General features: G+C 41.9%; 1 protein-coding gene across 2 annotated transcripts in view; it reads right to left on the bottom strand.

Moving 5' to 3' along the window:
- The window catches only part of LOC126980358 (irregular chiasm C-roughest protein-like), a 65,293-nt gene that overhangs the window by 29,274 nt on the left and 19,111 nt on the right, over window positions 1-16,908 (bottom strand). The window contains exons 1-4 of one of the 2 annotated variants that reach the window (XM_050830146.1): window positions 8,120-8,190; window positions 2,175-2,574; window positions 676-824; window positions 78-170 (exon numbers count right to left, since the gene is read on the bottom strand). In XM_050830146.1, the coding sequence (XP_050686103.1) occupies window positions 78-170; window positions 676-824; window positions 2,175-2,532 (600 nt within the window). In that variant the 5' untranslated portion in view covers window positions 2,533-2,574; window positions 8,120-8,190. Of the gene's footprint in view, window positions 1-77; window positions 171-675; window positions 825-2,174; window positions 2,575-8,119; window positions 8,191-16,908 lie in introns of those variants that run through there. The other variant, XM_050830145.1, reaches the window with a different exon arrangement.

Here is a 16,908-nt window from a genome sequence, read left to right as displayed (position 1 = left end):
CTATCTCCCTCTTTCATTCCCTCCATTCCATCTTCCCGCCCTATCCCTCCTCCCCCTTCCCCCTCCTCCCGTCATACCTCTGAGGCAGGTGTACTCAGGCCGGCCTCACAGGTGATGCGGACAGGTGAGCCGGCCGTGGCCTCCATTGGGGAAGACGTGTCCAGGTACACCTGTGGACGCACACCTGAGTTAGCGGAGTGGTGATTACAGGTGATTAGGGTCAGGGTCAGGGGGTGTAGTAGTCAGCGTGTGGCCAGGTGAGTCTCGTGCCGCTGATTAAGTGTTTGGCGTGTACAGGTGAGATAGGCAATGTGTGTTGTGTTGGTGAGGTGTTTGTTGGGCTCGTAAGGTGTTTGTTTTCCTCCTTCGGTGCATTGTTGTTGGTGTTGTTGTTGTTGGTGGTGGTGGTGGTGTCGTTGTACAAGTGCAAGATCACGTATCAAAGTATTGTCCTCTAACACTCTAACCTATATCGTGTGTGTGTGTGTGTGTGTGTGAGAGAGAGAGAGAGAGAGAGAGAGAGAGAGAGAGAGAGAGAGAGAGAGTGTGTGTTTGTGTGTGTTTGAATTTGGCCGTCTGTATCTCCATCTGTATAAAAACTCAACATCTGAAGAAACAAACACAACATACGTACCTTACACACACACACACACACACACACACACACACACACACCTGGTCGGGGGAGTCAGTGGGGGGGAAGTGCACAGTGAGGGTGGCTGTGGCGCTCTTGAGGTGCCGCTCGCCCGCCGCCCCGCCCACCTGGCACTGATACTGCCCGTCGTCCTCCACCAAGACGGGCTGGATGTGGAGGTTGTACACGCCTGGAGGAGGGGGAGGAAAACATGAACAAGAGGAAGAAAAGAAGAGGAAGAGGAGCAGGAGATAAAGGAAAGAGAAAAGGTGTTGAAGAAAAAGAAGATAAAGAAGAGGAGGAGGAGGAGAAAAAAAGAAAAAAGAAGACAAAGAAGAAGATAATGATAATAAAGATGAAGATGAACATGTAAAAGAAATTAAGAAGATAAAGAAAATGAAGAAGAAAAGGAGAAGAAGAAGATAAAGATGAAGAAGAAAAAGAGAAGAGGTGAAGAAAAACAAAGAAAAAAACAGTGGATATGGCGTTGATGAAGGAAATGAAGGAAAATGAAGAGGAAAAGAAAACAAGAATCAGTAGGAAAGAAAGAAAGAAAAATATAGGTTAAAAACGAGGAAAATTATGTTGTGTTAGTTTGGAGATAAAATGGACGAAGGAGTAATTAAAGTGTCAGAAGCAGAAGGAGAGAATTAAAGAGGTGGTGAAAATCCCGAGGAAATTAAGAAAAGAATGGAAAACGGAAGGGAAAAAAAGAGGAAAAGTAAGGAAAGACGAGAGTGTATCATTAGCGAAGGTATAAAAAGGAAAGAAAGGAGAAAAAGAGGAAGAAAGTAAGGGAAAGGCGAGAGTATGTTATTAGTTATTTACTCGTGGTGTTAAGTTATTTACGGATGCCAAATAATATCTTCATGAATTGTTATCCACCCATTTTCCTCACTATTTCTTCTCCCTTCTTTTCCCTCTTCATACATTCCCTCACCATTTGTTTTTACGATCTCTTTTTTTTTTTTTTCCTGCACTGATCAACCTTCTCTTCCTCTTTCCTCTTTAATTTACCATCCATCCTTCCTTTCGTTCCTCCATCCTTCACTTCACTATTTTTACCCTCTTCCTTTTTCTCTCTCCGTCCCTTCTTCCTTCTTCCTTTACCTCATCCATTCGAACACTTCCTTCCATCCTTTTCTTCCTCCATTCTTCACTTCTATTTTTTTACCCTCTTCCTTTTTTTGTTTCCATCCCTTCTTCCTCCTCCCTCCATTTGACCATCTCCCCTTCTTTCACCTCCATTCTAACACATCCTCAGTACTATCCTTACCCTGTTCCTTTTTTTCTGTCCATCCCTTCCTTGTCCTTCCATTTTACCATCCCTCCTTCCATCACCAACCATCCCTCCTTTCATCCCCTCCTTATCCTTTTTCCTTCACGAACCATCGCTCCTTCCATCCCTTCTTCATCCTTCTTCCTTCACCAACCATCGTTCTCTCAATCACTTCCTCATCCTTCTTTAACCTCATCCATTCTAACACATCCTCCCTCTATATAATCATCCATCTTTCACTCTCCCCATTCCTCCACTCACCCGCCGCCTCATCCACATTCATACGGTAGCGGCTGAACCCCTGGAGGTCCGGGTCCGTGCCCAGTCCGAACCCATCCTTGGTCCACTGCACGGTCCCTCGCCGGTCCGCCACCTTGCACGGCAGCGTCACACTCTCGCCGTGCTTCACCGTCACGTTCTGCGGCTCCTCCACGAACCTCTGCTCCCCGCGCGCCAGGGATAGGAGCGCAGAGGCAAGGACGAGGTACAGGAGGAGGTTGATAGAGGCGCTTGGCCGTTTCCAGCGTGTTCGTGCGAGTTTACGGTTGAATTCGATGGTGCGGGAGGAAAACGGGTTCATGTTAGAGAGGACGGAAGGCTGCGGCGGTGACTTGTCCATGGTGGTGGTGCCTCACGTCATGCTGGAGGGTGACGAGGACACCTGCAAACAGAAATACAGCGTGAGAAAATGATAGCAGTGTGTGCAGTCATCAAGATAACACGCAGGAAGGTACATTAAAACGCCTTCAGTAATAAGATAAAATGTAACAATCATATAAATTATTTCAATATTGAATAAAACAGAAGAGCATGAGAACAAAAAAATAAAAATAAACACAATTAAATGATTTACAGTAAAACTCTTAGTGAAATCCGATGAAAGTTTCAGCAGTCGGTAATACATTAAAATATGATATGACAAGGTAACTGATAAGGTATTAAGAGTTAAGGTATACTCTTTATACGAACAGATAGAAGTGAATTCAAATAATACGAACAAAACTATGCAATCATATAAAGATAATACGAATAATACTCTATACAATCACATATGCAAATCCTATATGCAAATCCTCCTCATTACTGCAACTGATTAAAAAAAGATTCAGGATTGTTGTGTCTATATATATGACTTTCAGATTCTTTAAAAGGCAGGAATTTAAAGTGCAAAGTAATGAAGGTGATGTAACCGTGGTAATGAAGACAAACATTCCGGAGAGGCAGGGGAGGAAAGGGAGAGTGAAATAGAGGAAGGGGAGAGAAAGGAGGGAGGGGAGGGAAGGGTGAGAGGGAGAGGAAAAAGGGAGGGGAGGAAGAGAGAAAACATTACCACTTCCAATTTGAGACTGAAATAGTTCACATACCCCATAAAACATTCTCTCTCTCTCTCTCTCTCCCACACTCTCTCTCAAAAGATCTTAGATAGGTAATAAGCCGCTCACTTAAAAGGAGAGAGAGAGAGAGAGAGAGAGAGAGAGAGAGAGAGAGAGAGAGAGAGAGAGACGGGGAAGTGTCTGAGAGGGATAATTACTGGTTCTTCCGCTTTAAAGTTTAATGGGATAAAAAAATAAGTTTCTTAGAACCGGAAGTTGAGTAAAAGATGTACAGGAAGAAGTCAATTTTTTGTGCATTGTGTCGCGACTCTTTCTTTTTGTGTCTCTCTCTCTCTCTCTCTCTCTCTCTCTCTCTCTCTCTCTCTCTCTCTCTCTCTCTCTCTCTCTCTCTCTCTCTCTCTCTCTCTCTCTCTCTCTCTCTCTCTCTCTCTCTCTCAGAAGGGCAATAGTTTCATCTACAGTGTTTTGATTAAGTGAAAATGGAGAAAAACAGTTGTAGTGGTAGAGGTAGAAGTAGTAGTAGTAGTAGTAGTAGTAGTAGTAGTAGTAGTAGTAGTAGTAGTAGTAGTAGTAGTAGTTGTTGCTTGAAATTTTGCAGCAGTAGTAACAGAAACCTTAGGACGTATTGGAATTTTTCTGCTCCAACCTAATTATCATTTAACGTGTAGTAGTAGTCAAAGTAGTAGTAGTAGTAGTAGTAGTAGTAGTAGTAGGAGGAGGAGGAGGAGGAGGAGGAGGAGGAGGAGAAGTGTAAGTATTAGTTGTTGTTGTTGTTGTTGCAGACGTAGGAGTGGCAACATCTTTGACCATTAAGAATATCAAAGGAAAACCCGAAAAGGAAGCAGACAGACAGGCAGACGGAGGGACGGGGAGACAGACGGAGAAAAAGAGAGCCACGTGGGGGGAAAAAGGTGAGAGAGAGAGAGAGAGAGAGAGAGAGAGAGAGAGAGAGAGAGAGAATGGCACGAAAGAGGGAAAAAGTGCCGCCCTTCTCCACGCGTCCACGGTATTAGTGCCAAAGTAAGACGTGGACACACACACACACACACACACACACACACACTCACACACACACCGATACCACTTGCTCCTCTTTCAAATGCTTCCTTCTGTCGTAGTCTGTTTTTCTTTTTTTTCTTTTTTCTTTCCTTTTCAGTATGTTGGTTTTGTCTTTCCTGCTTTTTCTTTTTTGTTTTTAATTGGCTTGTTTGATTATCCTTATTTTTCCTTTCTTTTTTAGTAGTAGTTTTTTACATTTTGTTTTTGTTTTTGTTTGTTTTCGTATTTTGTGTCGATAATTTCACAAGGCACAAAGAGAGAGAGAGAGAGAGAGAGAGAGAGAGAGAGAGAGAGAGAGAGAGAGAGAGAGAGAGAGGTAATGGGGTGTGTAGGAGACGAGACGGCGATGAGGGGGAAGAAAAGGGAGGGAGAGAGGGAGGGAAACAAGAAAGGGAGGGAGGGGAGATTGTGAAAGGGAGAGAGAAGAGAGGGAGGGATGGAGGGAGAGGCGGCATTGTAAAAGTTTGGCACTACCTTTCCTTCTCTCCTTTCCTCCTCTCTTCTTTCCTCCCCCTCTCATTCCCTCTCTCTCTCTCTCTCCCTACTTCCCTCCTTACACCCTTATCTCGCATTCCATTCGTTCTTGCATCTAAGCGTCTGTCATATATCAGGCATTACCTTTATCTATCTGCATATTTATCTATCTATCTATCTATCTATCAGTATATCCATCGATCTATCTATCTATCTTTCTTTTCTGTCTATCTTCGTGTCTTTCTTCTATGTATTTACCTATATCTTTTTTATCTGTCTTTTCATCTTTTTCTTCTATCTATTTTTATATATCTATCTTACTTGTCTGTCTTTGTCTGTATCTATCTATCTATCTTTATCTATCTTTCGTGTATTTCTTCCTGTCTTTCTTTTTATATCTTGCATCTGTCTGTCTGTCTATTACACGTGTATTCATCAATTTACCTGCCTCTGTTTACCTGTCCGTCCATCTGTTTGTCTGTTTACCTATTTTAGTTGTTTACATATTTATCTTGTATAGCCTCTTATGCCTCTTCCTCTCCTCTAGCTCCGGCTCCTCCTCTTCTCCCCCTTCTCTACCTCCTCCTCCTCCTCCTCCTCCTCCTCCTCTTCCTTTCCTTCCTCTCTTCCTTCTCTATCTCCTCTTTCTCCTTCCTTCCCTTTTCCCCCCTCTCTACCTCCTCTTCCTTCCCTTCCCTTCTCCCCCTCCTCCTCCCCCTTCCTCCTCCTCTTCCTCCAGGTAATTTCACTTAAGCCTCCCTCACTTCCCTCTACATTCCTCCTTCCTGTGTCATTTCCTCCTTTCAAGTCTCCTTTCTTCCATTTCTTTCTCCCCTTATCTCCCCTTTTTCTTCTCTCCCTCATTTCTCTTTTTTTCTCTCCCTCTCCGTTGGTCTTCCTCGCCATAGGCATTGTTCTTTGTGTTTGTGTTGCAGGAAAAAGAGGAGGAGGAGGAGGAGGAGGAACTAGAAGAAGCCCTCCATGACTCCTCCAAGACTCTTCGCTCCTCCCTCTATCGTCTGTAGGTCTTCCCTCCATTCTTACACACACACACACACACACACACACACACACACACACACACACTTTTTGCCTGCGTGTCAGCATTAATTTCACAACTGACTGATGGGTTTGCGGAGGGAGGGAGGAGGAGGAGGAGGAGGGGAAGAAGGAGGAGAGGAAAACATTAGGCTCCTAGACCACGTGTTTGGAGGGAAGGAGAGACGGGTGGAGGTGGGTGGAGGGAAGGAGGGGAAGGTGGAAGGAGGAAGGAGAGAGAGAGTGGAAGGGAGAGAGAAAATCATGTTGTCTAACTTTTGACCAACGGGAATTTTGCTTGTTTATCTTACTCTCTCTCTCTCTCTCTCTCTCTCTCTCTCTCTCTCTCTCACACACACACACACACACACACACACACACACATATGGAAGGCAAATGACGTGCTTCCTAAGATGGCAACACTGCGGGGGCGTAAATGTTGCCATGTGTGTGTGTGTGTGTGTGTGTGTGTGTGTGTGTGTGTGTCAGCATGCGCCTGAATGTGCACGGTTACTTGTGTGTATCAGCATCATCATAGTCTTCAGCTCTACTTACAAGTCCTCTGCGTGACAAAGGCCTTTCCCAACGCCCTCCAGTTCTTCCTCTAATGCTAGGGTTTGTCTGTCACTGTTACTGCCTTTGCCCATCTGTTTTCAATTCTGCGGATGATAATTATGACCTGCCCATGTCTTTTATTTTTTCTTTCTTAATCAGTATTAGTATATTAATCTTCAACATCTGTCTGTTCCCTAATCCATGATGCTCGTTTTGTCCCCATGTTAAACCCAACATTTTTCTCTTCATTCCTCTTTGAGCCCTTTTTAGCATTCTCTTTGTGATGCGCCAGTTTTCCGAGTCGTGTTAAGACTGGCTGGAGATATTGATTGCACGCCTTTATCTTCAGGAGTGGCAAGCGACCATTCATGATATTACTACGTTTACCAAAAGCGTCCCATCCCATCCATATGATCTTTCTTATTTCTCAAGTGTTTCTTTCCTGATTATTAGTTTTTGTCCTTCCAACTGATTACTACGGAGGCTGCCAGGGGAACAAAAACAGGTGTGGAAGGCTTTGAAACGATACTCTGTTGGAAACTTTAGTACTGTGGAATAATACTTCATAAGCAGATTACAAGGTTTTACTCCCTCCCTAATTTAACATGACCTTTGTTTTCTTCATATTCAACTTCAGACCTACTTTCAGACTGAAGAGTTACTTCACTGATTTCTTTTTATCTGGGAATTACTTAGTCAGAACATATTGGTGGTGTATCACGTGCGAATCCAAGATTGTTCAGGTGTTCTCCGTCCATCTCGATTACTGTGCTATCACTAATGTTAGAGCTATCATGCCTCCTTGCCTAACACTTTTCTCGTGTGTGTGTGTGTGTGTGTGTGTGTGTGTGTGTGTGTTTTATAGGAGTACTTTTCCACGTTTTTATCTGTATGTGTTGAAAATATGATACGTACAGTTTTTCACAAGGATAAATGGGAAGGGGAGGGAGAATGGGTACATGTCTGCTCGCACGTCTCCCATCATCCCGTGTGTGTGTGTGTGTGTGTGTGTGTGTTTGGTGGTGGTAACAGTGCCCAAGGCGGGGGGTGGGCGTCGCGGCGGGCTGGCAACACTTCCGCCTCACTTGGCTGCCCCCCTCCCCTCCCCCCTTCTCCAGACACCCCCGCCCCCCACCGTGCAACACCGTGGGAACAACACCATACCCAACACCTATGGACTGAGGTTGATCTGTGTGTGTGTGTGTGTGTCGTCCTCCTCACGCAATCACCGGGCGTGTGTCGTGTATTGCTTTCCTTCCCTCCACACACGAGCGTTTTCTGTAGTTTCCCTTATGGCCGCCAGATGTCAGCGCGGCGGGGTAGCGTTTCATGGTCTTGGGGGTTCGGCAAGAAAGCGTAAATTTTCCATTCTTTGACTACTAACGTTATACTTCTGCATAGGACTTATCTTTACTCGTTAATTTACTCCTATTCATTGTTTGTTTAGTCACGTATATATTCATTTGTTTATTAATTTGTTAACAAGCGAATACATCTCACCGTTTAACATTCTACTTTTATTATTTTACAAATGCTAAAAGGTGTGTATACGGGTTTTTTTTTATGTTGTCGGCGAGCGCGTGAAATTCTCCACACTTGAGTTCCTATCCAAACACGCCAGGTAGGAAGCTTCGCACCGTTAGCCGTCTTTGGAATTCTAAATCTGTTATTCTTCGTCCGCAATAGACTAACACGCGAATGCCATGCTTTCTTTTTTAAGTTAAGGTATATAGAGGGGAATATTACCTTTCAGAGTTTCTTCTAGGGATGTTGGAAATTGTGGTGGTGACAAACATCCTCAATCGAGTTCACAGAACCTTTGAAGGAAAAGTAATGTTAATTAATATATTTGATTCCTCAGTATCCAGCGTCAGTGTCTTCGTCGTTCATACTAAACATTATGGTAAGCGTATGTGGAAATTAATCCTTCTGACCCAACTAATTAAGTCTCGAATCCCGGACAGAAAGCAAACCAAAACAAGACACGTTTTCAATCAGACTTAATGTGCTGACCAAAGTGAATGTCCCTTTGGGGTGTCTTGGAAAGCATAACTGATGGCCTGACTCACGCAGCGGCCTTGTAGAGGGACGGGCCGAGCACCGCGGCCGAGAAGACCCACCAGGCGACGCGGCGGTCAGCGTATAAGGCACTCCGCTCCTACACGCTTACCTGTTAGAGTAAGATGGATGGGAAAGCCGATAGAACAGTAATGCTCTTTAGCAGCCACGAGGGAAGACACTAGACTGGAGCAGCGTCTTCACCTTTACTCGCCTCAGCCTTGCCTCCCCACTCGCCCCTTGTCACTTGATTACACTGACCGGTTTTGGCACAACACTAATAAGCAGCTGATGTATTGTGATAATTGTCAAAATATAATGGACCAAAGATAGCATAGGATAGTTATCATTAAAAAAATAGGATCGTTTATTAATCATTCAGAAATAAAGGTATACATTGGCTGCCCGCTACAGAATGTCGTTGTTCCTGCAGCGGCGCCAGAGATGCAGCCTGCGTCCCAACGCTGCACTTGGCTGAAGGCCGTTCCCAGCACGCCCTCAAATCTGTTTCAGCGCCCCGGGGGGAGGATCGCTGCATTCGTGAAGATGAGGCGTGACCAGAAAGTCAGTACGAGATGAAACGTACGAGGGAGCGGCAAAAAGCTGGACGTTTACGTTGTTTATACGCGGCGCTGTCCCTTCGTGTGTGCGTCGCTGGCAGGGTGTCGGGGCGGTGAGGGGGGCAGGGAGGGACGGTCAGGGTGGGGTGGGGGAGGCAACACTTGTGCGTCTGTTTACACCGACAGACAACAGAGAGGAGGCTGAGGCGCCTAGCCTGTGGCAGGGCGCGGCGGGGCACAGCGCCAGGGCGGGGAAGGTGAGGCGCAGATGAAGATGCTGTGGTTATCTGTGCCACTGTACTTTTATGTGTCCCTTAAAACTTTTGAGGGTCACTTAGTAATGTTCTTTACAACTTCATACAAAAAAGAACCTTTACGAAATATGGTTCAAAAGAATAGCTCTATCTGCCGTGGCATGCCCATTTATCAGCATCTTGAACGTAAGAGAACCGATCGATAAAAAATTTCGCCACACAACTCGAGGACAAGTGAAGCACAGCGGAGGAGGGATGGTGACATTGTGCTGGTTTCCTTGTCCTTGAACATTTAATAGCCGATAGAAATGAGCTTAGCAACTTTACACAGACAAAACGCCAAGACGGGATAAGAATGCGGATAATGTAATGCGCGCGCTGTACCCCGATTCCTGCATCCGTCTCCAACATTTGAACCGACTGGGGCTCTATTGCTTTATATGGAAAGATCGGGTCAAGAAGAGGAGGAGAATGAGCCTTGTGTTTTGTTTATAGAGGCAGGAGGAACAAGCCAGGAAGACGATAGGTGGATCTGCCTCCTGTTTACGTGACATGGCCTTCAGCCTCACACGGCCTCCTCCTCCTCCTCCTCCTCCTCCTTCACCTCATCCCCCTCCCCCGCCTCCTCCTCCATCTTCTCCCCCTCCTCCCTACTATTTACATTATTCTTCGTCCTCATGTTACTGTTCTGTGTGTGTGTGTGTGTGTGTGTGTGTTCTCTTACACACACACACACACACACACACACCGCTCCTCCCTGGCCAGCTGTTGTCATTACCCTCCTGAGCACTACACACACACACACACACACACACACACACACACACACACACACACACACACACGGAGACATCATCACGCCCCATCGCAGGATCCAACAACCTATAAAACGGGATTAGAGAGAGAGAGAGAGAGAGAGAGAGAGAATCCCTTCCTCTTAACCTTTCTCTTATTTAAAACACGGCAAAGGTTATGTTGATTATTTTTTACACTTACTCGCTGATTTTTTATTAGCTTAAGTGTGCAATATATAGCGAGCCCGTATGTGCGTATCTCTCTCTCTCTCTCTCTCTCTCTCTCTCTGGTGTTGCGTAGTTTCTGCTAATGGGTGTGGCTTATTTTTTTTCTATCCCGTGCTCTTTGCTGATAAATTCTACCTGAGAGCAAGGAAAAAAGAGAGGGAAAAAGGAGAAAGAAACTGAGTGGATTGGAAACGAAAAGGAGGGAAAAGAAAACTAGGAATGAAAATATAAACCAAAGTCAGAATAGGAAAAGATAAATACAGAAGGGAGAGGGAGAGAAAGAACGAGGGAGGAGAACGGGGTAGAGGAAGGGAGGAGAGTAGAGGCAGGTAAGGTAGGGAGGAGGAGGAGGAGGAGGAGGAGGAGGAGGAAGGAAAAAAGGGTAGAGGAAGGGAAGAAGGTATATAAGAGACGGAGAAAAAAAGGGATGAAGATTGAAGGATTGTAAAAGGAGGAAGATACACAGAAAAGGGAGAGAGGAGGAGGAGAGAGATAAAAAAAATGTAGATGAAAGAAGGAAAGAAGGTAAACAGGAGGCAGAGAGAAGAGAGAGAAGAAAGAAAGAAGGAATCGTGCCAGATGAAGGAAGGAATACATAGAAGAAAGAGATGAGAAGGGAGGAGGAAGAAAGGAAGACAGAGGAAAAGAAGAAGACACGAAGAAAAAGTAGACGAAACGGAGAGAGAGAAAAGGGGATGGTAGATCAAAGAAAGGGAAAAAGATATAGAATAGAAATAAAAATAAAAAAGGTGAAATAAAGGCAGAGGGAGAGAAGAGGGCACGAAGAAAGAAGTAAGAGACAAAACGAAGATAAAGAAAAATGAATGGTAGATGAAGGAAGGAGAAAATGTATAGTGGAAGAAGGAAAGGTAGACACAAAACGGATGTAAAGAAAGGATATTATATGAAGTAAGAAGAAAAGGTAGAGAAGAGAAAGAAAGAAAGGTAGAGAAAGAGAGGAAGGTGCAGCTGACTCAGAAACCAGAGGGATGAAGGCAGACGTAGAAAGGCATAGGAAGGGAGAGAGGTAGGGCGGAGGGGGAGTAATTTGGCATGACTTCCCGTTGGGGGCGTGGACCCCTGCGGACCGGGAAGGGCACGCCGCCCCCTTAAAATAACAATGAGATGAAGATAAGGCAGCCATGGGGAGGGACAATACGTGCGGGAGGGAAGCCGAGGGAAAAATAATGAAATAGTAACAATAATGGTGAAGGAAAAAATGATGAAATAGTAACAATAATGGTGAAGGGAAAAAATGATGAAATAGTAACAATAATGGTGAAGGGAAAAAATGATGAAATAGTAACAATAATGGTGAAGGAAAAAATAATGAAATAGTAACAATAATGGTGAAGGAAAAAATGATGAAATAGTAACAATAATGGTGAAGGGAAAAAATGATGAAATAGTAACAATAATGGTGAAGGGAAAAAATGATGAAATAGTAACAATAATGGTGAAGGGAAAAAATGATGAAATAGTAACAATAATGGTGAAGGGAAAAAATGATGAAATAGTAACAATAATGGTGAAGGGAAAAAATGATGAAATAGTAACAATAATGGTGAAGGGAAAAAATGATGAAATAGTAACAATAATGGTGAAGGGAAAAAATAATGAAATAGTAACAATAATGGTGAAGGAAAAAATGATGAAATAGTAACAATAATGGTGAAGGAAAAAATGATGAAATAGTAACAATAATGGTGAAGGGAAAAAATGATGAAATAGTAACAATAATGGTGAAGGGAAAAAATGATGAAATAGTAACAATAATGGTGAAGGGAAAAAATGATGAAATAGTAACAATAATGGTGAAGGGAAAAAATGATGAAATAGTAATAATGATAAAGCTACGAAAAGGATGAGGAAAAAAATTATGACAGTAACAATGATAAAGCTACGAAAACAGGATATGGGAAAAATGATGAAATAGTAACAATAATGCTACGAATTAGGTGAAGGAAAAAAATGATGAAATAGTAATGATGATAAAGCTACGAAAGAGGTGAGGAAGAAAATGATGAAATAGTAATGATGATAAAGCTACGAAAAAGGTGAGGAAGAAAATGATGACAGTAACAACGATAAGCTACGAACAGGATATGAGAAAATAATGAAACAGTAACAATAATGACGACGAAATAGCAACAACAATGAAGCCGAAAACCGTGCAATTAAATGTGAAATGAGCGATTAATGGAAAAAATGAAGTCGATGAAATATTGGATCATTAAGAAATAAACACGAAACAATAAAACAATGTGAAGGGAACCGCGAACCATTATGAAGTTTCTTATAATGAGCAACGGCAGTGTGAGTGAATAGTAGGATGTAGATGGAGGAAATTAGGGCAGGAAAGAAGGTGGAGGAGGAACTGAGGAGGGAAAAAAATGGGTGGAGGAAAGAACCGGCCGTAGGAAACAGAGGACGAAAAAAGGAAGAAGGAGGAGAGAAGAAAAATGGTTAAGGAAAGGTGGAGGAGGAACTGAGGAGGGGAAAAAATGGGTGGAGGAAAGAACCGGCCGGAGGAAACAGAGGACGAAAAAAGGATGAAGGAGGAGAAAAGAAAAATGGTTGAGGATTGATGTAAGGAAAGAAGATGGAGAAAGAAGGAGAGAAGGAAAGAAAAGTGAGAGCGATGTGTGTGTGTGTGTGTGTGTGTGTGTGTGAGAGAGAGAGAGAGAGAGAGAGAGAGAGAGAGAGAGAGACCTACACCTGAAAGAGTTATATCAAGAAAAAATAATGCGATGGAAATCCAATTCTGGCCAAACAACTGGTAAATTATTGAGAATCGCTTATTAATTCATCGTTTAATTAAGAGAAAATCGAACGAGCGCTCTCGAGTCCAATAAACTAAATGATTTAATGGACCCTCAGGAAGGTGGTTTTATTAATGAGGTTATCAGCTTGAATCATTAGTTACTTCATTCTCTCCTTATGGATGTATTTTTTCGTTTATTCGTTCATCGTTTTTTCAGTCAGTATTTATTTCCCTTTCTTTATTATCAGTTTCCTCTTTATTTATTTTTATTTCCCTTTCTTTTTTCAGTTTCCTCTTTATTTATTTTTATTTTCCTTTCTTTTTTCAGTTTCCTCTTTATTTATTTTTATTTCCCTTTCTTTTATCAGTTTCCTCTTTATTTATTTTTATTTCCCTTTCTTTTTTCAGTTTCCTCTTTATTTATTTTTATTTCCCTTTCTTTTATCAGTTTCCTCTTTATTTATTTTTATTTCCCTTTCTTTTTTCAGTTTCCTCTTTATTTATTTTTATTTCCCTTTCTTTTTTAAGTTTCCTCTTTATTTATTTTTATTTCCCTTTCTTTTTTCAGTTTCCTCTTTATTTATTTTTATTTATTTCTTTATTATCAGTTTCCTTTTTATTTATTTTTATTTCCCTTTCTTTATTATCAGTTTCCTTTTTATTTATTTTTATTTAGTCATCATTCATTCAGTCTGTCTTTATTTGTTTCCTATTTTTTGTCATTAATTTACTCTGTTTATTTACCTATGCATTCATCATTCATCCGATTAGTCTTTATTTCCCTTTTTTTCATTCCTTCGTTAAGTAATTTTTCATGCATTACTTTCAACATTTATTCAGTTTTACATTCATTCATTAATCAAGTCCCTGATACATGCACTCGTTCATTCATTTATACATTCACTCTTTCCCCTAGTCATTAATTCATTCATCATTCATTCAGTCAGTCCTTATTATCTCCCTTTCTATCTCACTGTTTCATTTATTCATTGCATTACTTTTACAGTTTCTCCATCTTTACATTTATTCATTCATTTATACATTCACTCATTCACCTAGTCATTAATTCATTCATCATTCATTCAGTCAGTCTTTCTTATCTCCCTTTCTATCTCACTGTTTCATTTATTCATTGCATTACTTTTACGTTTTATCCATCTATACATTCATTGATTCATTTATACATTCACTCATTCACCTAGTCATTAATTCATTCATCATTCATTCAGTCAGTCTTTCTTATCTCCCTTTCTATCTCACTGTTTCATTTATTCATTGCATTACTTTTACGTTTTATCCATCTATACATTCATTGATTCATTTATACATTCACTCATTCACCTAGTCATTAATTCATTCATCATTCATTCAGTCAGTCTTTATTATCTCCCTTTCTATCTCACTGTTTCATTTATTCATTGCATTACTTCTACGTTTTATCCATCTATACACTCATTGATTCATTTATACATTCACTCATTCACCTAGTCATTAATTCATTCATCATTCATTCAGTCAGTCTTTCTTATCTCCCTTTCTATCTCACTGTTTCATTTATTCATTGTATTACTTTTACGTTTTATCCATCTATACATTCATTCATTCATTTATACATACACTCATTCACCTAGTCATTAATTCATTCATCATTCATTCAGTCAGTCTTTCTTATCTCCCTTTCTATCTCACTGTTCCATTTATACATACACTCATTCACCTAATCACTCACAAACATTCTAAGACCAAGGACGTCTGAAAGTTGCGTCCTCAGTTACAGTTTTCAAGGAATTCTAAGTCAAACACCAACCAGGCGATCCACTCTCAAAACGGCGCAGGGCTTCAGAAGTGCACGTTGGCAGGGTTTCCAGGTGAGGTCGCGGATTAAAATCACAACCCAACACCGGAGAGAGGCGAAGTATTAGCGTGGGGATAAGAGTGGCTGGTGGGAGTGAGGGATGAGTGAGAGGATGGAGGAGAGAAGAGATGAAGGAGGGAGAGGATGGAAGAGTTGAAAGATGAGGGAGAGGATAATAGGGGAGATAATTAATGAATGAGGAACGAGGGAGAGAATGGAGTCGAAGAGATGAAAGAGGAGGATGAAGGAGGGAAGAGATGAGGGATAAGGAGAGAGAAAGGATAGGGATGAGAGAGATGAAATTCGAGAAGAGATGAAGCTGAACCCTGAGATGAAGGATAAGGGGGAGGATTGAGGGGGAGAAGAGATGAAGGATGAGGGAGAGGATAATGGGGTAGAAAGAAAGGTAATGGATGAGAGACAAGGGAGAGGCTGAAATGGGAGAAGGGATGAAGGATGAAGGAGAAGATGGATGGGGAGAAAAGATGAGGTATGAAAAAGATAAGAGATAAGGGGGGAAAAAGGTATAGGAGATGAAAGAGAGAGAAAGAGAAAGAGGGAAAACTAACATCTATACAGCTATTAAAAAGACATGGAAACAAACAAAACAAAAAAAGACATATGGGGAAAGAGGAAGAAAAACACATATTTACAGCTAAAAAGGGAAGAAATAAAACCACAAAATAAAAACATGAAAGGAGAAAGGAAAAAAATGGAAAAAAATAGAAAAAACAAACACGCATGTACACAACTAATATAAAAAGATGAAGAAATTAAAAAAAAAAAACTAAAGAAAACGAGAAACGATCACACAAAGAAATACACGAAAAAAAAAGGAGAAAAAACGATAGAAAAAAATGAAAACAGACTCGTATGCAGATAAGAGAAAACGAAAAGACGGAGAAACGGAATCACAAAAAGCAAAACGTTACGACCCTCTTAAAAAAACACGAAACGAGAGACAAAAAATAGAAAAAAGACGAAAAACAAACAGATATAAAGCTAAAAAAAAAAATGAAGAAGTAAGATCACACAAAATAAAAAGTGGCAAAATGGTACGAAGGCGAGGCGGGCACAAGGGAGGCAGGTGAGCAGGTGAGCGGGTGTCGGTGCGGCGGTGTGAGGGCTGTTAGGGGCCTGTGTCGCACCCTTCAGCCCCGCGCCACGCCTCGTTACTGCAGGAGTGCCACGCGGGGAAGAGCTCGGCCAGGCACTTGACGAAACCTGGCACTTGTTGGGCTTTCGTCGCCGTCGCCTCCTCCTCCTCCTCCTCCTCCTCCTCCTCTTCCTTCATCTCTTTCTCCAACTTCTTCCTCTCGCTCCTCTTCATTTCCAGGTCCTTTTCATTTTCCTTCTCTTTCTTTTTTATCCGCCTCTTCCCCTCCTCGTACTCGTCCTCCATCTCTTCCTTCTCCTCCTCCTCCTCCTCCTCTTACTCCTCCTCCAAGTTGAAGTTCTCCTTGGGGTTCACTGACAATACTTTTCATTACCTAGTTATTATTATTATTATTATTATTATTATTATTATTATTATTATTATAACCTATTATTATTATTATTATTATTATTATTATTATTATTATTATTATTGTTATTGTTATTATTTGCTTCATCTCACGTAAAATCATCGGCCACTCACCTGACTTACCTGGCCTTCCCCTATAATTTACCTTTCCTCTTTTTTTTTACACCTTTATTCCCACCCTTAGTTTCTCCCCATTCACTCCTCTGCCCTTTAATATCCGTCTCACCCTTTGCTCTTTCCTTTTCCCTAACATCACTCTTCTCTACCCTTTTCACTCCCCTTTCCTTCCTACCCTTCCCTTTAGCCTTCCACTACTCCCTTTATCCTTTCCTTCTCTCTAGCATCACCCTTCACTACCCTTTTCACTCCCCTTCCCTTGCCACCCTTTCCCCTAGTTTCCATTAGCCTCCACCCTCACCATTACATCGCCTCTTACCTCTTTAAATAACCGCACCCCTAAATAAACTACCCTTTCTCCCTCATCCCTTTGACTCTGC

The sequence above is a fragment of the Eriocheir sinensis genome, chromosome 44 (genome assembly GCF_024679095.1).
Source record: "Eriocheir sinensis breed Jianghai 21 chromosome 44, ASM2467909v1, whole genome shotgun sequence".
Lineage (NCBI taxonomy): Eukaryota > Metazoa > Arthropoda > Malacostraca > Decapoda > Varunidae > Eriocheir > Eriocheir sinensis.
Note: the sequence above shows the minus strand (reverse complement) of the source record. Positions and strands in the feature narration are given on the sequence as shown.